This window comes from Mustelus asterias, chromosome 19 (assembly GCF_964213995.1).
Source record: "Mustelus asterias chromosome 19, sMusAst1.hap1.1, whole genome shotgun sequence".
NCBI classification, from domain to species: Eukaryota; Metazoa; Chordata; class Chondrichthyes; order Carcharhiniformes; family Triakidae; genus Mustelus; species Mustelus asterias.
In genome coordinates, this window is record NC_135819.1 from 17,656,005 (window position 1) to 17,683,712 (window position 27,708).

The 27,708-nt window shown below is 46.2% G+C and overlaps 1 protein-coding gene across 3 annotated transcripts in view; it reads left to right on the forward strand.

Annotated features, from left to right (window-relative positions):
• The first annotated feature begins 6,794 nt into the window (after positions 1-6,794).
• Positions 6,795-27,708, forward strand: part of LOC144507538 (CD209 antigen-like protein C) — a 30,272-nt gene continuing 9,358 nt past the window's right edge. The window contains exons 1-6 of one of the 3 annotated variants that reach the window (XM_078234674.1): positions 6,795-6,954; positions 7,543-7,662; positions 9,669-9,743; positions 17,618-17,689; positions 23,879-23,947; positions 26,443-26,594. In XM_078234674.1, coding sequence (XP_078090800.1) covers positions 6,858-6,954; positions 7,543-7,662; positions 9,669-9,743; positions 17,618-17,689; positions 23,879-23,947; positions 26,443-26,594 — 585 coding nt within the window. In that variant the 5' untranslated portion in view covers positions 6,795-6,857. Of the gene's footprint in view, positions 6,955-7,542; positions 7,663-8,570; positions 8,656-9,668; positions 9,744-17,617; positions 17,690-23,878; positions 23,948-26,442; positions 26,595-27,708 lie in introns of those variants that run through there. The other 2 variants (XM_078234675.1, XM_078234676.1) reach the window with 2 other exon arrangements.

Consider the following 27,708-nt stretch of genomic DNA (forward strand, 5'->3'; position numbering starts at 1 on the left):
GGCTGATGAATGGCAGATGGAGTTTAATTTAGACAAATGCGAGGTGATGCATTTTGGTAGATTGAACCAGGGCAGGACTTACTCAGTTAATAGTGGGGCGTTGCGGAGAGATACAGAACAAAGAGATCTAGGGGTACATGTTCATAGCTCCTTGAAAGTGGAGTCACAGGTGGACAGAGTGGTGAAGAAGGCATTCGGCATGCTTGGTTTCATCGGTCAGAACATTGAATACAGGAGTTGGAATGTCTTGTTGAAGTTGTACAAGACATTGGTAAGGCCACACTTGGAATACTGTGTGCAATTCTGGTCACCCTATTATAGAAAGGATATTATTAAACTAGAAAGAGTGCAGAAAAGATTTACTAGGATGCTACCGGGACTTGATGGTTTGAGTTATAAGGAGCGGCTGGATAGACTGGGACTTTTTTCTCTGGAGCGTAGGAGGCTGAGGGGTGATCTTATAAAGGTCTGTAAAATAATGAGGGGCATAGACAAGGCAGATAGTCAATATCTTTTCCCAAAGGTAGGGGAGTCTAAAACTAGACGGCATAGGTTTAAGGTGAGAGGGGAGAGATACAAAAGTGTCCAGAGGGGCAATTTTCTCACACAGAGGGTGGTGAGTGTCTGGAACAAGCTGCCAGAGATAGTAGTAGAGGCGGGTACAATTTTGTCTTTTAAAAAGCATTTTGATAGTTACATGGGTAAGATGGGTGTAGAGGGATATGGGCCAAATGCGGGCAATTGGGATTAGCTTTGGGGTTTTAAAAAAAAAGGGCGGCATGGACAAGTTGGGCTGAAGGTCCTGTTTCCATGCTGTAAACCTCTATGACTCTGTGACTCTAAAAGAAGAACTTATGTTTAACATAATAAATTGCCAATTGCACCTCAGACTCAGTCACATTAGGAGATAATTGGACAGGTGAGCGACGACTTGGTCAAAGAAAGGGGCATTAAGAGACAAATAAAAGCAGGAAAGCAAGAAAGAGAGGTGGAGAAGTTTGTGAAGGAATTGTAGATCCTGGAGCCAAGGTAACCGAAAGCACTGTTTGGAACCCTGTTGATGTTAGATGTAAGGGTATCCAAAAACCCAGAAGAGTAATTTGGGACACCAGGGCCGGAATTTTACCCACTCGCCCGCCCCGATTTCAGGGGTGGGCAGGGATCAGAGAACGGCATTCTCCATCGGCCTCAAGCGAGATCGTACAAACCTCAGGCGGACATGCCGGTAAAATTCCGCCCCAGTTCTTAAGGAGTTTTTAATTCAATTTGGTATTACATGAGGAAAGAGATGCAAAGCCGTGAGGAAAATTCAAGTCCTGTTATAACCATTCAAATTAATGAAGGTTTATTAACAAGGAAAATCACACAACAAGAAAGACCACAATACGAAACAATGGTACACTTGCCTACAATAAGGGCTACACACAAACACTGTAGACAGGAATTTATGGCCTTGCTCAACCCAAGAGCTGAAAATCCTGCCTGAGGCCAATGGACCTTCCCATTGTCCACTCTTCGCCCGCTCCAACTCCCCCGCAGGCAGGGTAATGGAGTTCTGGAATTGACCCCGTTCCAATCTATCTATGTTCCTGAACTCTGGAAAATGTCCCTTGTCCCAAAACCACATCCTATACAGTATAACTCTATGATCTAAATAAATCCAGCAAATAGTTACCACCCGGGTGTTACCTTTAAGTTTAGGAAGTCTTTCTTTGGTTCAGTGTAGTTTTTCTTTGATGTTTTCAAATCAGCAACTTCTAGCCTAGAATTCTCCTTTCTGGGGGAGTTCCTCCTTCTAGCTGGACATGGTTATGGTCATAACTTCTCACCATCTCTTCCTCTTCTCTCTTCTATCCTCTACCTATCAGTTCAGAGCTACCCGGCCACAGATATACCGTATTTCCCTTATGATCTCCTTCTACCTAAATGACTCATCTTCGTAGCCAGGGTTTTAGCATCTAAGTGTGACCTGCATTCTTATGCTTCCACTTTGAACTCCTTTCTGTGGTTTTAACACTTAAAATTCTATGCTCTATTGTTCCCCACTTCACTTAAGCAAATATCTGTTTACCCTGCTTCTAAGGTAATTCACATATGGGGGTCACCTGGGGGTCCTTGTGCACGAATCGCAAAAACTCAGTCTGCAGGTGCAGCAGGTGATCAAGAAGGCGAATGGAATGTTGGCCTTTATCGCGAGGGGGATAGAATATAAAAGCAGGGAGGTCTTGCTGCAACTGTACAAGGCACTGGTGAGGCCGCAACTGGAGTACTGTGTGCAGTTTTGGTCCCCTTATTTGCGAAAGGATATATTGGCCTTGGAGGGAGTGCAGAGAAGGTTCACCAGGTTGATACCGGAGATGAGGGGTGTAGCTTATGAGGAGAGATTAAACAGATTGGGTCTGTACTCGTTGGAGTTTAGAAGGATGAGGGGTGATCTTATAGAGACATATAAGATAATGAAGGGGCTGGATAGGGTAGAGGTGGAGAGATTCTTTCCACTAGAAGGGAAACCAGAACTAGACGGCACAGCCTCAAAATAAGGGGGGGCCGGTTCAGAACAGAGTTGAGGGGGAACTTCTTCTCTCAGAGGGTAGTGAATCTCTGGAATTCTCTGCCCATTGAAGTGGTGGAGGCTTCCTCGTTGAATATGTTTAAATCACGGGTAGATAGTTTTCTGATCGATGAGGGAATTAGGGGATATGGGGAGCAGGCGGGTAAGTGGAACTGATTCGCTTCAGATCAGCCATGATCTTGTTGAATGGCGGGGCAGGCTCGAAGGGCCAGATGGCCTACTCCTGCTCCTATTTCTTATGTTCTTATATCAAAACTACTCCAGCTACACCCTTATCAATTCATCTTTCAACCATCCTTCAAACCTTCTTTTATCCAGATTTCCGTTAATCTTTATTTTATCCATTTCTTAAATCTTTACTTTATTCAAGCTTCTTGACAGTGGTTTTCAATGGTGAAGTGATTAAATTTGGGCATGCTCAAAAGACCAGAGATAGAACAGCACAGATATCTCAGAGGATTTAGGAGTTGAGGAGATTACACAAACAGGGAGAGGTGAAGTCATGGAAGGATTTGGAGAGAAGGATGGAAATTTTAAAATGGAAACATTGTTTAACTGGGACTGGAAGTGGGTGGCCAGCCAGCAGTGGGGCAGATAGTCATCTGGTCATCTGGTCCACTATTTCAAAAAGGTTATAATGCACTCTTGGGTGACCCAGCATTGATTTAGAATCCCATTATTAATCCCACTAACTCAGCAGGGGTTATTGACACAACTTTGTTTTGATTCACAGTTTTATGAGCAGTTAGTAGAATTAACGGCTGAAATTTTCCGCGCCTGTTTTCATCAGATAGGTTTGACTATGGAAGCTGAAAATCTCACAAGATGTCCAAATTGCAATTCATGACAACATAAAATCATGAAATGGTTACCCCTTCCCCACCAGTGACATACCTTTGAACATCGAGAATATAATTTCCATATATTAGCATATCATTATCAGGTCTCTACACTTGATAAACCACCATGTTAGATTCTCCAGTCACGTTGGCATAAGGGCACACTGGTCTCCTATGGTGTGCACTTGGCAAGCAGATCTACCGGAGGGATTCAGGTTAATGCATCGTTCAGCAGGGAGTGGGTCATGTCCGGGCACTGCCTCCAGCACTGCCCAGATGCTGACCCCAGCACTGCAGAGACACTTGGCGCTCTTGGAACTGTCCCTTGGCACTGCCCCTTAGGGAGTCCTCTTGGCACTTCCTCCTAGCATTGCCTGGGAACTGGGGAGGTGATGGCCTAGTGGTATTATCGCTAGACTATTAATCCAGAAACTCAGCTAACGTTCTGGGGACCTGGGTTCAAATGCCACCACAGCAGATGGTGGAATTTGAATTCAATAAAAAGAAAATCTGGAATTAAGAATCTACTGATGACCATGAAACCATTGTCAATCATCAGAAAAACCCATCTGGTTCACTAAATTCCTTCAGGGAAGGAAATCTGTCATCCTTACCCTGTCTGGCCTACATGTGACTCCAGAGCCACAGCAATGTGGTTGACTCTCAACTGCCCTCTGAAATGGTTTAGAAAGCCAATCAATTGTATCACCATCATCTTCCCAGGGGCAACTAGGGATGGGCAATATATGTTGGTCAGCCAGCGATGCCCATGTCCCCAAATGAATAAAGAAAACTTCACCTTGGCACTGCCTGGCCACTGTCCCCTGGCACTGATTGTGCACTGCCCGTTGGCACTGCCCCGAGAGGAGCCATTCAGTGTTATGGCAGTTCTAGTGACAGTGGGTTTAACAGGATCGGATTCAAATCCATGCTCATAGAATCCCTACAGTATAAATGGAGGCCATTCGGCCCATTGAGTCTGTACCGACCACAATCCCACCCAGGCCCTATTCCTGTAACCCCACACATTTACCTTGCCAATCTCCCTGACACTAGGGTCAAGTTAGCATGGCCAATCAGCAACATAACCCGCACATCTTTGGACTGTGGGAGGAAACCGAAGCACCCAGAGGAAACCCACGCAGACACGGGGAGAACATGCAGACTCCACACAGACAGTGACCAGAGGCCGGAATTGAACCCGGGTCCCTGACGCTGTGAGGCAGCAGTGCTAACCACTGTGCCACCGTGCCGCTCCATTAACCTCATAAATAAGGAGCCTGGGATTCCACTGAAGTTGTTGGTGTTTGTAATAGGGTGGCACGGTGGTTAGCACTGCTGCCTCACAGCGTCAGGGACCCGGGTTCAATTCCCAGCTTGGGTCACTATCTGCATGGAGGCTGTATGTTCTCCCCATGTCTATGTGGGTTTCTTCCCACAGTCCAAAGACATGCTGGTTAAGTGCATTGGCCATGCTAAATTCTCCCTCAGTGTACCCAAACAGTCACCGGACTGTGGCGGCTAGGGGATTTTCACAGCAACTTCATTGCAGTGTTAATGTAAGCCTACTTGTGACCAATAAATAAACTTTAAACTTTAACTGGAAACTGAATAGCACCTCAAATAATTCTCTTTGTTGGCACACGTATTGCACCCAACAGAAGCGAGACAATCGAAGAGCACTATTACTAATGAGCTCCGAAAGAGAGTGAAAATCTACAAATGCAAAGAGATCAGTCTTAAAGCTTCCAGTCTGAGAGCTCACCAGTTCATTGTGTGACGTGACTCAACCTTTAAGAAAGGTATTTTAAGCATATTCTCTGCAGGCTGTAAGCAAGCTGTTATTCTGTTTTTGTTTTTGTTATTGTGACACTGGCTGTTTGATTAGATGTCCTTTCCTGCTGCTTAAATGGTTTAAATGGGGTTTTGTTTGCTTTTAATCTGGGCCTAATGCACTTCCTGGGAGTTGACAACCCTTTTCAAGTTATTTGCTTTATTATTGTCACATGTATACAGTGAAAAAATGTTGTTTCTTGGGCGCTATACAGACAAAGCAAACCGTTCATAGAGAAGGAAAGGAGAGTGCAGAATGTAGTGTTACAGTCATAGCTAGGGTGTAGAGAAAAATCAACTTAATGAGAGGTAGGTCCATTCAAAAGTCTGATGGTAGCAGGGAAGAAGCTGTTCTTGAGTCGGTTGGTAACGTGACCTCAGACTTTTGTATCTTTTTCCCGATGGAAGAAGGTGGTAGAGAGAATGTCCGGGGTGCGTGGGGTCCTTAACTATGATGGCTGTTTTTCCGAGGCAGTGGGAAGTGTAGACAGAGTCAGTGGATGGGAGGCTGGTTTCTGGGAAGATTGAAATGTCAGATGGGACAATCTTTTTCCCCTCTCCCAAGAGTTCTGTACTTTCAGTTTTGGTAGCTGGCTGTTTTTTTTAGTTAGAAGCTGTGTGGAATCCAGGTTGACAACAGTGTGACTCTCTCTGGTATTGGAAATTCAGCTCTTGGTGGCTAATAACTAGCATGTCTCTGTCTCTTGAAGTGATTTGCTGGGAAAAGTTGGAGGCCAACAGTAGTTCTATCTCTACCTCGGGGTCTGCTCGAAGCTGCAGGGTTAGAGAGTCAGAGTTTTAATTCTCTGTCCAAAGGACTAGTTCACAGCTGGTATTGCTGAGCTGGAAAAGCACATGAGCATTCTTATTTTCTGTTATATAAACCTGGAACAAGTGTATGTTTGTAAGGAGGCTTGCTTGTTTGGAATAGTGCATTTAGTTACTAAGGTTTATACAGCATCAGAGTTGTTTTTTTCCCTTGTTTGTGATTGGTAAAAGTTATTGCTAATTTTCTTTCAATCTGTTAACTGTATTCTTAAATAAACTTTGGATAAAAGCAAATTATTGCGGATGCTGGAATCTGAAACCAGAAGAGAAATTGCTGGAAAATCTCAGCAGGTCTGGCAGCGTCTGTAAGGAGAGAAAAGAGCTGACGCTTCAAGCCCAGACGACCCTTTGTCAAAGGGTCATCTGGACTGGAAACGTTAGCTTTTTTCTCTCCTTACAGATGCTGCCAGACCTGCTGAGATTTTCCAGCATTTTCTCTTTTGGTCTTAAATAAACTTTGTTTGATGAAAGCTCCCGAATGGATTGCTTGAATAATACCTGGAGTGAAACATCTTCTGCTCACCCGCATCAATTTCAAATTCAAAACTTATGGTCTAGGCTGACTTCATAAAATATGTTGGAGTTTCTGACCTGCATTGTAACAACTGTCAATTAAGCACATTGACAAGAAAAAAAAACAGAAGTGTGAAAGTATCTCAATGCCGATCTGACGCAATTTATAGCTGTGATTTTTGTTTTTGGAAGCACAGAGCAAGAGGAACTGGGTGAGGGAGAAAGTCCCATCTCTTGCATTGCTTCACTTGACACAGTTTGCAACTGATAACATGGATCCAAGTGATGAATGTGTACATTTCAGTGACTTTCACCATGACCATGACCAACCGAGACGAGGCAGAGGAAAACATGAAAAGCTGAAGCCAGGTACTTAGCGGCGATCATTACTGAACAGTTTATTTAGGTTGAATTAAGGAACTAGAATTCATCATCGCCTCCAGATCAATTAACACCAGTGAAGAAGTCATTTCTATCTGGCTGAGTGAAGGCATTGTCAGAAAATTCCACTCTTTCTTGTGAAAGAAGTTTGGAAGTGAATGATGAAGCAAAGCAGTGGGGTCATAAATCCCGTTACCTTCCCTTTAACTGAAGGTCCTCCTCACTCAGAGCGAGATCTCTGAGGAAGAGTTTGAAGCGTAGATGCTGGGCGAGGATTGGTGAAATGATGAAGGAATGGGCTCACAGGTTGCGAGATGGATGATTGGCCTTTATTCCTGGTGGCATGTAGCTATCACCCGAGTAATGTTTCTGTTGTTAGTAACTGTGGATAACTCTCCTCACTCTCTCATTCTCTCACTCTCTCCTCACTTCGATTTCATGCTGAATTTCAATCTGATGATTATTCTTCAATTGAAGAAATGTGTCTTCAAAGTTTTTATTTTTAGATCCAGTGTTGACTGCAATTCTCAATTGTGAAAAGGTTTCGAGTCTTTGACTTTCTCATACACTTTGCAGAATATGATTTCCGATTAGTGAATCTCAGCCAAGGAAGATGGTCACCTCCCATCATCTACATTCTGCTGGGTCTCTCCCTCCTGCTGTCTGCAGTGATCCTCATCATTGCAAGTACACGGTGTAAGTTTTGTGGATCTTTTAAACTGGAACATGTTGCTGTGAATTCTGCAATAGCCAATGAAGCTAAATAGTAATCATCAATGAGACTGATTTGATTTGATTGGATTTACTATTGTCACATGTATTGGGATACAGTGAAAAGTATTGTTTCTTGTGTGCTTTAAACAGACAAAACATACCTTCCATAGATTACATATGAGAGAAGGGAAGGAGAGGGTGCAAAATGTAATGTTTCAGTCAGAGCAAGAGTATAGAGGAAAGTCAACTTAATATAAGGTAGGTCCATTCAAACGTCTGATGGCAGCAGGAAGAAGTTGTTCTTGAGTCGGTTGGTATGTGTCCTCAGACTTTGTATCTTTTTCCCGATGGAAGAAGGTGGAAGAGAGTACTGCCGGAATTTTACTGGCATGCCCGTCCCAGAATCAGGGTGGGCGTGGCTCGCAGAACAGCATTCTCCGTTGGCCTCGGGCGGGATCTTACAAGCCTCGGCTGGGCGAGGCAGTAAACCTCTGGCATATCTCTGGGGTACGTGGGGTCCTTGATTATGCTGGCTGCTTTCCCAAGGCAGCAGGAAGTGTAGACAGAGTCAATGGATGGGAGGCTGGTAACTGAGCTACGTTCACAACCCTTTGTAGTTTCTTGTGGTCTTGGTCAGAGCAAGAGCGGTGCATAAATTAGCATGTATTAACATTGGTAATATGAATTTCGTAATGGACTGAGGAGTGATAATGCATGAGGTGAACCTATCAGACATTACTGGATAGTTAGTAACCCTATTAACTCACTGATATTACAGGGCATTTGGAGAGGGTGGTACCTGTGCCGGTAATGTCGGTGACAGCAACGGGACTAGGGGAGTGCAATGTTGTTTCCCGTGCAGTATTTCCCAGTGTTGTGCCCAGGGCTGCTCCCGGGAACCAATAGCTACATCCTCCATGCTGCTGAGCAGGATACAATACCTCATCCATTGGAAGAGCAGACATGTTCTGCCAGGTGAACACTTCAATTTCCCTTCACTGCTTACTCCAATCCAGGGCTGTGGAGAGTCAGAGTCTATCCTGACAGAGGCTGGACACTAGGTGGGATACACCCAGAAAGGGACACCAGTCCATCACAGGCACAAACTTAAGGACAATTTATCATGGCCAATCCACCTAACCTGCACATCTTTGGACACTAAGGTGCAATTTAGCATGGCCAATGCACCTAACCCGCACATCTTTGGACTTTGGGATGAAACCAGAGCACCCAGAGGAAACCCACGCAGACACGGATAGAACGTGCAAACTCCGCACAGTGACCCAAGCCGGGAATCGAACCCGGGTCCCTGGCGCTGTAAGGCAGCAGTGCTAACCACTGTGCCACCGCGCCGCCCTTCCTCAAAACAGTTTTGTTGCACATGACCCACCCTTTGCAAAGTGATCCTGGCTCACTGAATCAGCTTCATGCCCTTCACATTACAGATTCCAAAAAGCTCCCATCTTAGATGAACAGGTCCATTTAATGTCCTGGCTTTGCTCATTCACCTTTCATCTCCACATAACTTGTATGTGCCACCTGTCTGCCCATTTCACTGACCCTATCCGTGTCTTCCTGAGGACTTTCACCTTTTTCTTCACTTTTTCCAAAATCCCAACATTTGAATCTTCAGTCGTTGTGAAATGGTGCTTCCTGACAATTACCAGTCATCAAAGCAGGAATAAAGGTTGATCCAGTTCTGGTCCCTGTCTCACTACTTCCATAACCTCTCCAATCTGAATAAAACCCATGAAATCAAACCCTTTGTACCCAACTCAGGAACAGATTAACTGTCTGTTCTGATACGGTGGAGGTTTAGGAAATGGGAGAGTTTAGGTTGGTGGTTTGTAGCTAGTGAAGAGAAGGAAAATTGATTATGAGTTTGGAATGTAAATGTTTCCTTCAACATGTGATCTTCCTCCATGAGAAACAGTGGAGGCGAATCTTGTACATGCTGGTATTTGAGATTAATCATGTTTCCATCTCAGTTTCACAGCTGTTCAGTGAAACGAAGAAATCGAATGTGGATTTTGGGATGAAACTTTCCCAGTTGAACAATAGTGGTGAGTGTGACAGCTCTCTGTGTCTCCAATTCAGGGAGTCCTCCAGTTTTTCAGAGAATTTGAACTTTTTCTTATCATTTTGAGACTGATTTTTGAGGCTGGAGGCTTTGAGCTCTTCCTGAAGATGATGCGGTAAAGGAGGGTGATCCTGTTGGATGAAAGATGCTGAAATAAGACTCCTGCTTTTGTTGTGGGTTTGTTTTATGTTTAGAGGTAAAATGACGTCACTCCTCCCACTGTGCGCCATCATCCATCCTAATTGCCCACTGCAGAAACCTAAAAAAACAGGTTTATTGCCCATCCCTAATTCATATCTCATAGAATCATAGAATCCCCACAGTGCAGAAGGAGGCCATTCGGCCCATCGAGTCTGCACCGACACAATCCCACCCAGGCCCTAGTCCCATAACCCCAAATATTTACCCTGCTTATCTCCATGACACTAGGGTCAATTTAGCATGGCCAATTAACCTAACCAGCACATCTTTGGACTGTGGGAGGAAACCGGAACACCCAGAGGAAACCCACGCAGACACGGGGAGAACGTGCAGACTCCACACAGACAGTGACCCAAACCGGGAATTGAACCCAGGTCCCTGGCGCTGTGAGGCAGCAGTGTTAACCACTGCGCCACCATGCCGCCCAATGACGGTGAGTTATTCTTCTTGAACTGTTCAAAGGAATGCGGGGTTCAATCAGGAATTCCACTTCTTACAAAATGTTGATAGCACAGAAACAGGCTATTCAGCCCAACAATTCTGTGCATGTTTATTTTCCATACAAAACTCCTCTTCATCTCAACATATCCTTCTATCCCTGTCTCCTCAAATATTTGTCCAGCTTGCCTTTGAATGTATCAATGCTATTTGTCTCAACTGTTCCCCATGGCAATGATTTCCACATTCTAATCACCCTCTTGAGTATCTAACTTGAGTATTGCTGATAAAAGAGACATGCTGTCGAAGCTTTTTGTCTTGTACTCATCAGGACAAATGCAAGAATGCCAAATTTCAAAGGGAACAATTTAAGTTGCACGAAAAAAAGGGTGCTGAATGGTGGACAACTCAAGTTGAGTTGTTGGTGTTGCCATAGAGGAAATCAAGGAAATCCCAACAACCCAAACTGTTGTCTAAATTCAGCAAAAGCAAGTTAACTCTGATTGGGAACCGTTGTCTCCCAAGCTTTTGTTAACTTAAAAAAGTGCAATGTATCTTTTGTTCAAAGAGGCTGGTCTCCTGCCTATTGATATCTGTAAGTTCTAGTGAGCCACATTATGAGCCCAACTGATCATTTTGAATCCATTATTAGTCGAAGTCCGAGCACACTTGGGAATGATCAGTAAGTGCTGTCCAATTGCAGAAGCATATTTAATGTTGGATTCTATGTTCTATGCATGGGCTGGTTGAGTGCAGTCAGTACTCTGCCTGTTGTGAACAGCTGAAGGGACATTCTATGGCCTACAACCCACCAGTTGTTGGGAGTTGTGACCGATATAGCTGGCGTCACACCAGCATTGAAATTCATATATCACATTACTCGCCTGAGTAACGAACACAGGGGGCGATTCTCCCATTCCGATCCGCTAATTTTTTGGCGGGTCAGGTCAGGAGATACACATATGTGCCGATTCACGAGAATCTCACATGCGTTCCCGACGCATGCGTGTCTCCCACTGCCGGAAGTCCGGCACGGTCGGGACCATGCAGGAAACTGGCACAAAGACCAGTTAAGTGATTTTAATCTATTTTTAATGTTATTATCGGACCCAGGACTGAATTCTCCGGGTCTGATTGCATCTCTCTCCCCACCAGTACAAATCCAATCCTGCGGGGTTTAGAGTAGCTCCCCATTTCGGGGAACTAGCAGGAGACCCCGCTGGAGTGAAGGGGGGCAATTGGGGCCTCCAGAGGTTGGGGAGAAGGGGGGTGATGCCCCCTGGGCATGGGAACCCTGGCAGTGCCAGCCTGTTCCCCCTGGCATTGCCCAAGGGGCAAAGTGCCAATGCCCAGATGGCACCTTGACACTGCCCACTGGGCATCGGGCAATGCCAATGGGGTGTGGTCTATTGGGGTGGAGCTTAAGGGTGGGACCTGATGGGAGAGGAGTCTGGGGGGTGATCGGTGGGTGTGGTGGGTCCCGCTGCCACTCCGCGTTGGGATCTGGTCGGGGCTGGAGGGAGGCCAGTGATCGGGGCGGGCTGAGGGGGTCTGCTGGGGGTCTGCTGGGGGGTTGTCTGCCAGGGTGGGGGGGGTCTGCCAGGGTGGGGGGTCTACCTTCCAGGAGGGTCTACCTCCCATGGTGGGGGATCTGCCGGGGGAGGGGGGATTATCACTGCTGAAGGGGTAGGGGGGCTGGAGATTGGGGAGCTCCGGGATGGGGGGGGGGGGGGGGGAGGGGTTGGGAATACCTGTGGGGGCCGCGATCGGGTTGTGATCAGGCCATGGGGGGGGGGATGGAGGGACAGCACTGTGGGGGTCCCGGGCTGGCCAGCGATCGATCTCCAAAATGAGGCTATCCAAAGAGGATTGTTTACTGAAGATACTTGGATTTTAAAGACAGAAGTTGACATCGCAGTGTCGGTGGGACTAGCTGTTAAAGAAGCTTCACAGTTTAGTGCAGGAATGAAGATCCACAAGTTGGGAACTACCCACAAGAGGTCAAAACAGCAACAAGTGCGTCTCAGATGTGCCCAAATAGGCCATTCAGCGAGTGAATGCTGGAGCAAGGATAGTTAATGCAAGAATTATGGCAAAATGGGCCTCACTGCTTGTTGGGTTCGACCAGCTTCCTTTGGGAAGAATATTCAGAAAAAGAATCTGGGCATCTCGAAGAAAACAAAGTTGCATTCTACAAAAAGAATTTACAACTTGGAAGAAAAGGCTATGACTGTGAAGAGAATGTCCAGAGGTTTGATGAAAGATCCAACTGAACGTCTTATCCATACAGAGTGAATCACATCGATTCTGGGTGACTCCAAAGTTAAGTGGACAACCTATTAGGATGGAGGTTGATATTGCTGCTGCTCGAACTTTAATTCCTGAGACTTTTTAAAAAATTCATTCATGGGGCATGGGCGTCGTTGGCTGGGCCAGCATTTATTGCCCATCCCTAGTTGCCCTTGAGAAGGAGGTGGTGAGCTGCCTTCTTGAATCGCTGCAGTCCATGTTCTGTGGGTTGACCCACAATGCCATTAGGGAGGGAATTGCAGGATTTTGACCCAGCAACTGTGAAGGAACAGCGATATATTTCCAAGTCAGGATGGTGAGTGGCTTGGAGGGGAACTTGCAGGTTGTGGTGTTCCCATGTATCTGCTGGCCTTGTCCTTTGTGATGGAAGTGGTCTTGGGTTTGGAAGGTGCTGTCTAAGGATCTTTGGTGAATTGCTGCAGTGCATCTTGTAGATGGTACACACTGCTGCTACTGAGCGTCGGTGGTGGAGGGAGTGGATGTTTGTGGATGGGGTGCCAATCAAGCGGGGCTGCTTTGTCCTGGATGGTGTCGAGCTTCTTGAGTGTTGTTGGAGCTGCACCCATCCAGGCAAGTGGGGAGTATTCCATCACACTCCTGACTTGTGCCTTGTAGATGATGGATAGGCTTTGGGAAGGCAGGAGGTGAGTTACTCGCCGCAGTATTCCTAGCCTCTGATCTGCTCTTGTAGCCACTGTGTTTATGTGGTGAGTCCAGTTGAGTTTCTGGTCAATGGTAATCCCAAGGATGTTGACAGTGGGGGATTCAGTGATGGTTACACCATTGAATGTTAAGGGGTGGTGGTTAGAGTGCCTCCTATTGGTGATGGTCATTGCCTGGCATTTGTGTGGCGTGAATGTTATTTGCCACTTGTCGGCCCAAACCTGCATATTGTCCAAATCTTGTTGCATTTGAATATGGACTGCTTCAGTATCTGAGGAGTTGCGAATGGTGCTGAACATTGTGCAATCATCGGCAAACATCCCCACTTCTGACCTTATGATGGAGGGAAGGTCATTGATGAAGCAGCTGAAGATGGTTGGGCCTAGGACACTACCCTGAGGGACCCCTGCAGAGATGTCCTGGAGCTGAGATGACTGACCCTCCACAACCACAACCACCTTCCTATGTACCAGGTATGTCTCCAACTAATGGAGAGTTTGCCCCCTGATACCCATTGATTCCAGTTTCACCAGGGCTCCTTGATTCTACACTCGGTCGAATGCGGCCTTGATGTCAAGGGCTGTCACTCTCACCTCACCTCTGGAATTCAGCTCTTTTGTCCATGTTTGACCCAAGGCTGTAATGAGGTCAGGAGCTGAGTGACCCTGGCAAAACCCAAACTGGGTGTCACTGAGCAGGTTATATTGCTGAGCAGGTGCTGCTTGATAGCGCTGTCAATGACCCCTTCCATCACTTTACTGATGATCGAGAGCAGACTGTTTGGGCAGTAATTGGCTGGGTTGGATTTGTCCTGCTTTTTGTGTACAGAACATACCGGGCAATTTTCCACATTGTTGGGTAGATGCCAGTGTTGTAACTGTCCTGGAAGAGCTTGGCTCGGGGAGCGGCAAGTTCTGGAGCACAAGTCTTCAGTACTATTGCCGGAATATTATCAGGGCCCATTGCCTTTGCAGTATCCAGTGCCTCCAACCGTTTCTTGATATCACGTGGAGTGAACCGAATTGGCCGGAGACTGGCATCTGAGATGCTGGGGACCACTGGAGGAGGTCGAGATGGATCATCCACTCGGCACTTCTGGCTGAAGATTGCTGCGAATACTTCAGCCTTATCTTTTGCGCTGATGTGCTGGGCTCCTCCATCATTGAGGATGGGGATATTTGTGGAGCCTCCTCCCCCAGTGAGTTGTTTAATTCTCCATCACCATTCACTGGATGTGGAAGGACTGCAGAGCTTAGATCTGATCTGTTGGGTATGGGATCACTTAGCTCTGTCTATCACTTGCTGTTTTTGCCATTTGGCATGCAAGTAGTCCTGTTTGGTAGCTTCACCAGGTTGACACCTCATTGTTAGGTAAGCCTGGTGCTGCTCCCAGCATGCCCTCCTGCACTCTCCATTGAACCAGGGTTGATCCCCTGGTTTGATGGTAATGGTTGAGTGGGGGATACACCGGGCCATGGGGTTGCAGATTGTGCCGGAGTACAATTCCACTGCTGTTGATGGCCCACAGCATCTCATGGATGCCCAGTCTTGAGTTGCTAGATCAGTTCGAAGTCTGTCCCATTTAGCACAGTGATAGTGCCTCACAACACGATGGAGGTTATTCTCAACGTGAAGGCAGGACTTAGTCTCCACAAGGACTGTGCGGTGGTCACTCTTAGCGATACTGTCATGGACAGATGCATCGGCAGCCGGCAGATTGGTAAGGATGAGGTCAAGTATGTTATTTCCTCTTGTTGGTTCCTTCACCGCCTGCTGCAGACCCAGTCTAGCAGTTATATCCTTTAGGACCCGACCAGCTCGGTCAGTAGTGCTGCTGCCCAGCCACTCTTGGTGGTGGACATTGAAATTCCCCCAACCAGAGTACATTTTGAGCCACCGTCAGTGCTTCCTCCAACCTGTTCAACATGGAGGGATACTGATTCATCAGCTGAAGGAGGACGGTACGTGATAACCAGTAAGAGGTTTCCTTGCCCATGTTTAACCTGAAACCATGAGACTTCATGGGGTCTGGAGTCGATGTTAAGGACTCCCAGGGCAACTCCCTCCCGACTGTATACCACTGTGCCGCCACCTCTGCCCTGCCGGTGGGACAGGATATATCCAGGGATGGTAATGATGGTGTCTGGGGTGTTATCTGTCAGGTATGATTCTGTGAAAATGATTATGTTAGGTTGTTGCTGACACTTCTGACACCAGCCCCCAGATGTTAGTAAGGAGGACTTTGTAGGGTTGACAGGACTTTTTGTTTTGCCGTTGACTCAGCAGATTTCCTTCCCTAAAGGGCACTAGTGAACCAGATGGGTTTTTCCGGCAATCGACAATGATTTCATGGTCAGTAGACTCTTAATTCCAGGTAGTTTTTATTGAATTTAAATTCCACCAGCTTCCATGGCGGGATTCGAACCCAGGTCCCCAGAACATTATCTGGGTATTTGGATTAATAGTCGAGCGATAACACTATGAGGCCATCACCTCCCCAATACCAACAAATGCTAAAACATCTTCCTTTAAAACCAGCTGATGTGATTTTCAGGTCAAACACGGAAGAGATTGTGCAGTTAAAAGATTACATCATGGTCAGTGTAGAGTTGATGGACAAACAGCGGAGTTGCCTCTCCGTGTGGTCCATGGTAATTTTCCAGCTCTATTTGGGAGATCATGGCTGGAGAAGATAAAGCTTATCTGGAGTGCTGTCATCAGGTTGGTCGATGCCAAAACAGACCGACAGCACCTTCTGGATAAATACAAGAGTGTATTTGAAGAGACACTTGGCTCAAGGGAGTTCAAGTTAAACTCAAGATAAAGCTTAATAATCAACCAAAATGCCTCAAAGCAAGAGTGGTGCCATATCAAATTGTCCCAAGGTTGAAGAAGAATTAATACTTGTTAACACTGGTGTGTCAGGGCTAGGTACAATGAGTGACTGGGCAACAACCATTGTATCTGTCATGAAACCAGATGGTTTTAGTTCGTATTTGTGGTGATTTTAAAGCAACCATAAATCCAGTGTTGTGTGCTGATAGAATCCACTTCCTTTAATTGAAGATTTGTTTGCTGGGTTATCAGGTTGGCAGGAATTCAGTAAGACTGATCTTCCACAAGCATATTTACAGATGAATGTAGCCACTGAATCATAACCATTGCTTACTATTGTTACTCACAACAGCCTGACATAGTCATTCTCACAGAATCATACCTGACAGATAACACCCCAGACACCATCATTACCATCCCTGGATATGTCCTGTCCCACCTGCAGGACAGACCCAGCAGAGGTGGCAGCACAGTGGTATACAGTCGGGAGGGAGTTGCCCTGGGAGTCCTTAACATCGACTCCGGACCCCATGAAGTCTCATGGTTTCAGGTTAAACATGGGCAAGGAAACCTCTTACTGGTTATCACGTACCGTCCTCCTTCGGCTGATAAATCAGTATCCCTCCATGTTGAACAGGTTGGAGGAAGCACTGAGGGTGTTACTCTTTTTCTTTATAAAAGATTGCCTCTTAGAAACACATCTGCATCAGCCCTTTTCCAAAGATCAATGGATCAGATTTGAAGTGGTCTCTCTGGTGCACAATGCACCCGGATGATATTCTAATTACAATTATTCTATTTTTTAAGTTATATTCCAGAACATCTTGTAAAATCAAAGAAGAATATACATCCTCATGACCAAGTTTCTTACTGACTGTTTATAATGAATAATGATATCTAAAGTATGATTGATCCTATGTATAACATTATAGTACTTTGTTCTTATGGGCACAGAAGTAAAGGGGGAGGGATGTTATATATTTAAAAGCATTGCATTGTTGCTTTAAGAGCTGATCACATGGTTTGATGGTGATATCATTACGATGTTTGCAGAAACTACCAGCTTACTTTCAGTTTGTACTCTGTGCAGAGAGCATCTCCTCGAATAAATCCGTCATTGTTATTTTGGATCTAGGTGTGCAAACCATGTTATTTTGTTTTTGTTAAAGCCCACAGCCCCTAACGCAGTTCGGGCGTTACACATCTTAGCTGCTGCCTTTCACATATTACAACTTCAGAAGTACTTCATTGGCTCGGAATTGTTTACGGAGATGATTTTGAAAAACATTAAATCTTTCATTTGTGTGTTAAGCAGTATTATTTAATTTTCCAAATAAATCTGGAGAGAAGGTGATAATGGTCTCTTGGTGAAACAGTGCCACACCATCTAAAGGGTTGTTCCTCTTACAGTTACAGGAATATCTGAGAAGGCCAGCAGCGCACACACTAGCCTCCAGACTGAAGTTGCACAGCTGAAAGAATGTAAGTGTCATAACCAGAGGTTAACTTTGAATTTTCAGACTGGAAGCTACCAGAATGATGACACTCTGAGTGGATTGATAATAGTGCTCAGCTGCTCATCACCAGCTCTCAGTGCTGAATATATTTGTATCCAGTGTTGACATTTCAGCAAACAATGTTCATCCTCTCTCTCCCCTCAGTCCCTCAAATGGCCCTGACTGGCTACCCGCCACTGGATGGACAGCCAGAGTAACTCTGCACCTGCCTCAGCCATGACTTCTCCCAGGTGTGAATGCATCAAGGAGATGCCCCAATGAGCGACACTCAGAATTGGTCCCTCCTTCAAATCTGCCACTGTGGGACCAGTAAGATTCTGACCATTATATATCCCCTGTCACAAAATTGTTACGGCACAAAAGGAGGCCATAAGACCATAAGACATAAAAGCAGAATTAGGCCACTCGGCCCATCGAGTCTGCTCCGCCATTCAATCATGGCTGATTTTTTTTTCATCCTCACTCTCCTGCCTTTTCCCCATAACCCCTGATCCCCTTATCAATCAAGAACCTATCTATCTCTGTCTTAAAAACAGTCAATGACCCGACCTCCACAGCCTTCTGTGGCAAAGAGTTCCACAGATTCACCCTAAAGAAATTCCTCCTCATCTCTAGTTTGAGGTTGTGCCCTCTGTTTCTAGTTTTTCCTACTAGTGGAAACATCCTCTCCACGTCCACTCTATCCAGTCCTTGCGGTATCCTGTCAGTTTCAATAAGATTGTCCCTCATCCTTCTAAACTCCAACGAATTTAGGGTCACTAGGGTGGCCATCTCTGGGCTGCTCCCAATGCCTCGTGCCAGTGAGGCTAAGAATAGGGAGTTGGTTCAAATGAATGCCTGGCTAAAGGACTGGTCCAGGAGGGAGGGCTTTATTTTCATAGACCAATGGGAGGTTTTCAGGAGAGGATGGCACCTGTACAAGAGGGAGGGGTCACAACTAAGTTGGAAGGGCACAAATATCCTGGCTGGGAGCTTTGCTAGTGCAGTTCGGGGGGGTTTAAACTAGTATGGCAGGGGGGTGGGGATCAAACTATTAGGTCTATAAGTGTGGTGGCTGGGGACGAGCTTGGGGCTGGGACAAGGCTGGCAAAGAAGAAGAGCACTCTGGGGGAGGACAACCTCACTGAGCCTGGGGGTCTGGAGTGCTTATACTTCAATGCAAGGAGCGTAGCAGGTAAAACAGACGAACTTGGGGCCTTAATGCGCACGAGGAATTTGGATGTGGTTGCGGTGACGGAGACTTGGTTGAAAGAGGGACAAGACTGGCAGCTGAATATTCCAGGGTACAAGTGTTTTAGGCGAGACAGAGGAGGGGCCAAAAGAGGTGGGGGAGTAGTGGTATTGGTTGGAGAGCATATTACAGCGGTGCAGAGGGAGGACAATTCAGAGGAGTCGTGTAGCGAGTCACTCTGGGTGGAGCTTAGAAACAGGAAAGGCGCAGTCACTATGTTGGGGGTGTACTACAGGCCCCCCAACAGCCCAAGGGAAGTGGAAGAATGGATATGTCAGGAGATACTGGATAGGTGCAGGAAATATAGGGTTGTTGTAGTGGGAGACTTCAATTTCCCTGGTATAGACTGGAAATCGCTGAGGGCAGGGACTCTGGATGGGGAGGAATTTGTAAAATATGTACAGGAGGGTTCGTTGGAACAATATGTGGACAGCCCAACTAGAGAGGGGGCTATATTGGACCTGGTACTGGGGAATGAGCCCGGTCAGGTCCTCAAAGTTTTGGTTGGGGAACATGTGGCAAATAGTGACCACAATTCTGTTAGCTTTGGGATAGTGATGGAAAAGGATGAGTGGTGTCCCAAGGGTAAGGTGTTGGATTGGGGGAAGGCTAACTTTATTGGGATCAGGCAGAAATTGGCAGCTCTTGATTGGGAGAGGCTGTTTGAGGGTAAATCCACATCTGGTATGTGGCAGTCTTTTAAGGAACGGTTGTTAGGGCTACAGGACAAGCATGTGCCTGTAAAAAAGAAGGATAGGAAGGGTAGGATTAGAGAACCGTGGATAACCAGGGAAATTGAGGGACTGGTCAAAAGGAAAAGAGAGGCGTATGTTAGGTCCAAGCAGCTAAAAACGGAGGGAGCTCTGGAGGAGTACAATGAAAGTAGGAAAATACTCAAACGGGGAATTAGAAGAGCAAAAAGGGGTCACGAAATGTTCTTGGCAGACAGGATTAAGGAGAATCCCAAGGCATTTTATTCATACGTTAGGAACAAAAGGGTTGTTAGAGAAAAAATCGGACCTCTCAGGGACAAAAGTGGGGACTTATGCTTGGAGCCCAAAGAGGTAGGGGAGATCCTAAATGAATACTTTGCGTCGGTATTCACAAAGGAGAGGGATGTGTTGACTGGGAGTGTCTCGGAGGGGAGTGTTGAACCGTTGGAGAAAATCTCCATTACAAAGGAGGAAGTGTTAGGTTTGTTAGAGAATATAAAGACTGACAAATCCCCAGGGCCTGATGGAATCTATCCAAGGCTGCTCAGGGAGACGAGAGGTGAAATCGTTGGGCCTCTGACGCAAATCTTTGTCTCGTCACTGGACACAGGTGAGGTCCCAGAGGATTGGAGGATAGCCAATGTGGTCCCGTTATTTAAGAAGGGTAGGAAGGATAACCCGGGTAATTATAGGCCGGTGAGCTTGACGTCCGTGGTGGGGAAGTTGTTGGAGAAGATTCTTAAAGATAGGATGTATGCGCATTTAGAAAGGAATAAACTCATTAACGATAGTCAACATGGTTTTGTGAGAGGGAGGTCATGCCTCACTAACCTGGTGGTGTTTTTTGAAGAAGTGACCAAAATGGTTGACGAAGGAAGGGCCGTGGATGTTGTCTATATGGACTTTAGTAAAGCGTTTGACAAAGTCCCTCATGGTAGGCTAGTGAAAAAGGTTGGATCCCATGGGATAAAGGGGGAGGTGGCTAGATGGGTGGAGAACTGGCTTGGTCATAGAAGACAGAGGGTGGTAGTGGAAGGGTCTTTTTCCGGCTGGAGGCCTGTGACTAGTGGTGTACCGCAGGGCTCTGTATTGGGACCTCTGCTGTTTGTGATTTATATAAATGATCTGGAAGAAGGAGTAACTGGGGTGATCAGTAAGTTTGCAGACGACACAAAACTGGCAGGACTTGCAGACAGTGAGGAACATAGTCAGAGGCTACAGAAGGATATAGATAGGCTGGAAATTTGGGCAAGGAAATGGCAGATGGAGTTCAATCCTCATAAATGCGAAGTGATGCATTTTGGTGGGAATAATGTAGGGAGGAGCTACACGATAAATGGAAGAACCATAAAGGGTGTAGAGACGCAGAGGGACCTGGGTGTGCAAGTCCACAGATCTTTGAAGGTGACGTCACAGGTGGAGAAGGTGGTGAAGAAGGCATATGGCATGCTTGCCTTTATAGGACGGGGCATAGAGTATAAAAGTTGGGGTCTGATGTTGCAGATGTATAGAACGTTGGTTCGGCCGCATTTGGAATACTGCGTCCAGTTCTGGTCGCCACACTACCAGAAGGACGTGGAGGCTTTGGAGAGAGTACAGAGGAGGTTTACCAGGATGTTGCCTGGTATGGAGGGGCTTGGTTATGAGGAGAGATTGGGGAAACTGGGGTTGTTCTCCTTGGAAAGACGGAGGATGAGGGGAGACTTAATAGAGGTGTATAAAATTATGAAAGGCATGGATAGGGTGAACGGTGGGAAGCTTTTCCCCGGGTCGGTGGTGACGTTCACGAGGGGTCATAGGTTCAAGGTGAAGGGGGGGAGGTTTAACACAGATATCAGAAGGACATATTTCACACAGAGGGTCGTGGGGGCCTGGAATGTGTTGCCGGGCAAGGTGGTGGAGGCGGACACACTGGGAACGTTTAAGACTTATCTAGACAGCTATATGAACGGAGTGGGAATGGAGGGATAGAAAAGAGTGGTCTAGTTTGGACCAGGGAGCGGTGCGGGCTAATTGTTCCTTGTTTCTCGTTTCAAGGCTTCATTCTATGATCATCTTGCTGGTGCCAGTACAGAGCGAGACTGCGGATAGTTGGGAACCTGTCTCGGGGGCAGGGAATTCATATGGTGTTCGTGGAAGTGGAAATGACTAGGGTTGGGAAGCATTTTCCGATCAGGGCCATTGTGATCTCCTGGACTCGTTTCGATCGCCTCAGGGGGTCGGAGAGGAATTTCCCAGATTTTTTTTTCCCCATATTGGCCCTGGGGTTTTTCACTCTGGGTTTTCGCCTCTCCCTGGAGATCACATGGTCTGGAATGGGGGGGTGGGGGTGAGTTAATAGGTTGTAATGAACAAAGCATCGTAGCTGTGAGGGACAGCTCGGTGGATAGGATATTGGTATGTAGATAGGCTGGAAAATTGGGCGGGGATCCTGGATTCAGGATTCAATCCTGGACCGGGGAGCGGCGCGGGCTTGGAGGGCCGAAGGGCCTGTTCCTGTGCTGTATTGTTCTTTGTTCTTTGTTCTTTGAGTACAGACCCAGAGTCCTCAACCGTTCCTCATACGACAAGCTCTTCGTTCCAGGGATCATTCTTGTGAACCTCCTCTGGACCCTTTCCAAGGCCAGCACATCCTTCCTTAGATACGGGGCCCAAAACTGACCACAATACTCCATTTGGCCCATCGTGTCGTCACTAGCTCTCCATGACAAGGGAACACCAGTGTATGGCCAAATCAGGTTGGTTTGATGAGGTGACTGAGGGTGGATAGGCCCAGGATGCCCTAGTGAGGAACTCTGGTGTCACTGTCCTGAGGCTGACATATCATGAACAGTGAGAGACATATTGGGAGCAAGAGCCAATGTTCCCGGGACTCCTATCCAATAGAGTCATAGAATCACGGAATGCTTACAGTATAGAAGGAAGCCCATCAGCCCATTCTGTCTGTATCAGCTCTCTGTAAGAATAATTTAACAGGTCCCACTCCCCTTCCCTGTTCCCCTAACCTGCATTTTCTTCTGCTTCAAGTGGTATGAATCCATCGGGGGAAATTTCAAACAAGGAAATGTTAAATCGATAATAAACACATGTCCTTTTACAGTATAATTAAAATAAATAAAGGCCATTCAGCCCCTCACGTGTTTATGTGCGAGAGAACTGCCCCCCTTTCATTTATCCCTGTGCCTGATTTCTTTTCGGAACAGAGACCCAAAGCTCTTTTTAAAAGCTTATCGAGATTTTGCTGCCAGCAGTAAACTGATTGCAGATTGCATGTCTCAAAACTATTTGCATTAAAGAATTCCTAACCTGTCCCTTCACTTTGTTGGTGAAATCTTCAATTGATATCTCCTGGTTAACAACTCACAAACCAATGGGACATATATTTTACTGATTCCTCCAGTGAAAATCTCTCACAAGCGTTATACAGCTTTAAACTTAAATCTCTTTCCAGGTACTTATTTTAGTATAACAAACCAAAGTTGACTCAAATTCACTTAAACAAAACCTTTACTTTAACACTTTAGGTATCAAGCTCCATAAACTTACAACAGTTGCAACACTTTAACTCTTTCACTTTGAGATTAACTCTAAATCGGATACTACCTGGTTTGAGTGAACTTTCCAGGCCCATTCCAGGTGTAAATCTCCCCTTGTAGTTCTTTTGTCTTCCCTGAAGATGTTCTCCAAGGCACACTTCACGGTGGTGGGTTGCGAGTTATCACTGGAGACAAAGGGTGAAACACCCTTCTCTATCCTCAAACTTTTCCAATCTTCCAGAAAGTTCTCTGGCACCTAGCCAGATATCACCAGAAACCAATCACAATGTTCGATCATGGCTAACTCATAAACAACTCCGTAATGTTTATTTCCAAACTGCACCTAGGCCACTTGGCTTCAAGCACATATGGACTGGTGGGAACTCTTGGTGCCAAGAAGTCTAGCGTGACACAAACAATTACCCTTATTTGGTCAATGCAGGAAGTATCAAGTTACAGCTCACAGACCAGGTCACGACTTGCAGCAGCCTTCTAACCTACATATTTGCTCAACTATAACTCAACCAAAGTTCCCAGCATGCTTGATTCTCATTGTCACAATCACTCTCACTGCTAAAATTACCTTTGTTAATGTTGTCCATTGGTGATACAACTCAAAAGCAAAATTGTTCTTCTACAGTGTCCTTTGATCTAAAATGTTGTATCTCTTTCAGTTCTGGGATTGATTGAGAAGACAAGATCACTCAATGAACTTCATGCTGCAATTTCACAGCTGAAAGAGAGTAAGTTTAAGATCCATTTAATCACTAATTATTGTTACAGAAAACTACTGGATTGGTGACACTGGAGTCAGATGAATTAATAATACTAAAGTTAAAATTAAAGTTTATTTATGAGTCACAAGTAGACTTACATTAACACTGCAATGAAGTTACTGTGAAATTCCCCTCGTCACCACACTCCGGCACCTGTTCGGGTCAATTCACCTAACCAGCACTTCTTTCGGACTGTGGGAGGAAACCGGAGCACCCGGAGGAAACCCACGAAGTCATGGGGAGAACGTGCAAACTCCACACAGACAGTGACCCAAGTTGGGAATCGAACCCGGGTCCCTGGCGCTGTGAAGCAGCAGTGCTAACCACTGTGCCACCGTGCTGCCCTGTACTGTACAGCTAATCAACACTAACTCTGGTTACTAAATGCGTTCACACCTGTTGTGATCAAGGAATGAGTCAGAACAGTAATGAGGATGTGTACATACTAATCGCTCTAAAAATTCAGACTTTTACCGATTTGCATATGGGTACAGTTGCTGTACTTTTTGTTCACAGGGTATAAGAGGGGGTGACACTGGGGCAAGGAGTTTGTTGCAATGGCTGTTATTACCAGTGTTGCGAAGCTACTGTTGGACATTGCAGCACCAGGGTTTTGAACAGAGGGAACAGGCATGGCCTAGCTGTGTAGCAGGCCAGCTGGGAGCTACGGTACCTTGTCCCAGCTTATTTCTGTGATCCTTGTGCCTAATTCACCTGTCGGCCTTGACATTGGTTATCTGGAGTAGTGAGGGCATTAGTTACCACTGCCTATTGGGTAGCATTTAAACAGCAGTGCTTTGAAGTGAGTTGTAGCTTAGGGAGGGGGAGATGGGAACCCATTGAAGTAATTAATGGTGTGTGTGTGGGGGGAGGGGAACAAAGTGAGCTGAGCTGGGGGTGCGCTCTGTGGTCTTTATGATCGAGAGACGTGGGGGTCAGATACCCAACCCAGAGTTGGATTGGACATTTCAGAAAGAGAGAGAGAGTCAATCAGGTGTATTAATATCAGTTTCAGTTCCTGCTCTGAGCAGTTTGTTCACAGTATAGTGGGAGCGACAGGCCTGGCTTGCTAAACATGTCACACCAAGTTACCTCTGTCCATAACCAATCCCTATGGTCACCATACCACAATCAGCTCCGGAATCACTGACTTAGTTTTGTTGTATGTCTTGTTTTGTATTCCATTGAGTTCATGATTGAGAGCTGATCTGAAAGGGTAGCTGCAAAATAACTCTGTTGAGTGGTGGCACAGTGGTTAGCACTGCTGCCTCACAGTGCCAGGGACACGGGTTCAATTCTGACTTTGGGTCACTGTCTGTGTGGAGTTTGTATGTTCTCCCTGTGTCTGCATGGGTTTCCTCCGGGTGCTCCGGTTTCCTCTCACAGTCTAAAGATGGTGCAGGTTAGGTGGATTGGCCATGCTAAGTTGCCCATTAGTGTCCAAAGATGTGCAAGTTACATGCATTGACAATGGCAAATGTTAATGTCAGCCTACATGTGACTAATAAATAGAGTTTACTTTATCTTAAATAGTGCCACTGGTCCTCTAACGGCCTCCTGTCTCATCCTCAAATCAGCATCGATAACTGCCTCAGTTTGGGGCTTAGATTGCAGCCGAGATTTTGTGCACAAGTCTTTGGAGTGGGACTTGAAGCAAAACCGTTCCGACTCAGAGTTGTGAGAACTCCCCTGCGAGCCAGGGCCAACGGTTGAGCAGCGTGATCCCGTTGCAGTGTGTGACACCTTTAACGGGCGAGGTGTTTTGTTTTTGGGAGGTTTTCACCCTTTAATAGGTGTGATCCCTTCAACAGGGAAGCATCCAACAGCTGGAGGATTCTTCCTGCTGTAAGTCAGGCCTGTAAGTATGTCCCAGAATGCAGAGACCCAGGAAGATGTGTGAAATGCTGCAGTCCAAACTGCTTAGAGCATTTCCGATATGAGAAGGGTCACACCCTGACTCGAAACGTTGGTTCCATTCTCTCTCCAAGACCATAAGACATAGGAGCAGAATTAGGCCACTCGGCCCATCGAGTCTGCTCCGCCATTCAATCATGGCTGATATTTTTCTCATCCCCATTCTCCTGCCTTTTCCCCATAACCCCTGATCGCCTTATTAATCAAGAACCTATCTATCTCTGTCTCACTCAATGACCCGGCCTCCACAGCCTTTTGCGGCAAAGAGTTCCACAGATTCACCACCCTCTGGCTGAAGAAATTCCTCCTCATCTCTGTTTTAAAGCTTCATCCCTTTAGCCTGAGGTTGTGCCCTCTGGTTCTAGTTTTTCCTACTAGTGGAAATATCCTCTCCACGTCCACTCTATCCAGGCCTTGCAGTATCCTGTAAGTTTCAATAAGATCCCCCCTCATCTTTCTAAACTCCAAGGATGCTGTCAGACATGCTGAGGTTTTACAGTATTTTCTGCTTTTGTTTGCTCATAACTTTAATTTGAATAACTTCACAGGTATGCCTAATTTGCAATGTCCTGTACAATGGACCCCATTCAAGCAAAATCTTTACTACTTTTCATCACGTAAATCCACTTGGAAAGAAGCCCGGAAATTCTGTCAATTAATGGATGCTGATCTTGCTGTCATTAACAGCACTGAAGAGCAGGTATGAACCGTCTGTTCATTATACTCACAGGGCCTCAGTCACAGCAGATCATGGGTCATATTACAAAGATCAAAGAACAAAGAACAAAGAAAATTACAGCACAGGAACAGGCCCTTCGGCCCTCCAAGCCTACACCGACCATGCTGCCCGACTGAACTAAACCCCCTACCCTTCTGGGGATCATATCCCTCTATTCCCATCATATTCATGTATTTGTTCAGGCGCCCCTTAAAAGTCACTATCGTATTCGCTTCCACTACCTCCCCCGGCAGCAAGTTCCAGGCACCCACCACCCTCTGTGTAAAAAATCTGCCTCGTACATCTCCTTTAAACCTTGCCCCTCGCACCTTAAACCTGTGCCCCCTAATAATTGACTCTTCCACCCTGGGAAAAAGCTTCTGACTATCCACTCTGTCCATGCCTGTTATAATCTTGTGGACTTCTATCAGGTCGCCCCTCAACCTTCATCATCCCAGTGAGGACAAACCAAGTTTCTTCAACCTCTCCTCATAGCTAATGCCCTCCATACTCGGCAAACATCCCGGTAAATCTTTTCTGTACCCTCTCCAAAGCCTCCACATCCTTCTGGTAGTGTGGCGACCAGAATTGAACACTATATTCCAAGTGCGGCCAAACCAAGGTTCTATAAAGCTGCAACATGACTTGCCAATTTTTAAACTCAATGGCCCGGCCGATGAAGGCAGGCATGCCGTATGCCTTCTTGACTACCTTCTCCACCTGCATTGCCACTTTCAGTGACCTGTGTATCTGTACACCCAGATCCCTCTGCCTATCAATACTCTTAACGATTCTGCCATTTGCTGTATATTTTCTATCTGTATTAGACCTTCCAAAATGCATTACCTCACATTTGTCCGAATTAAACTCCATTGGCCATCTCTCCGCCCAAGCCTCCAACCGATCTATGTCCTGCTGCATCCTCTGTTGGTCCTCATCGCTATTCGCAAATCCACCAACCTTTGTGTCGTCTGTGAACTTACGAATCATTCTTTGACTTTGCCCACGGAAGGGGTTTTCCAGTCCTGCTGCAGTGAGCAGAGATTTGGCTGAGTACCAAATTCTGCGTTCTTCCTTGCAGCATTGGCCGGGTGTG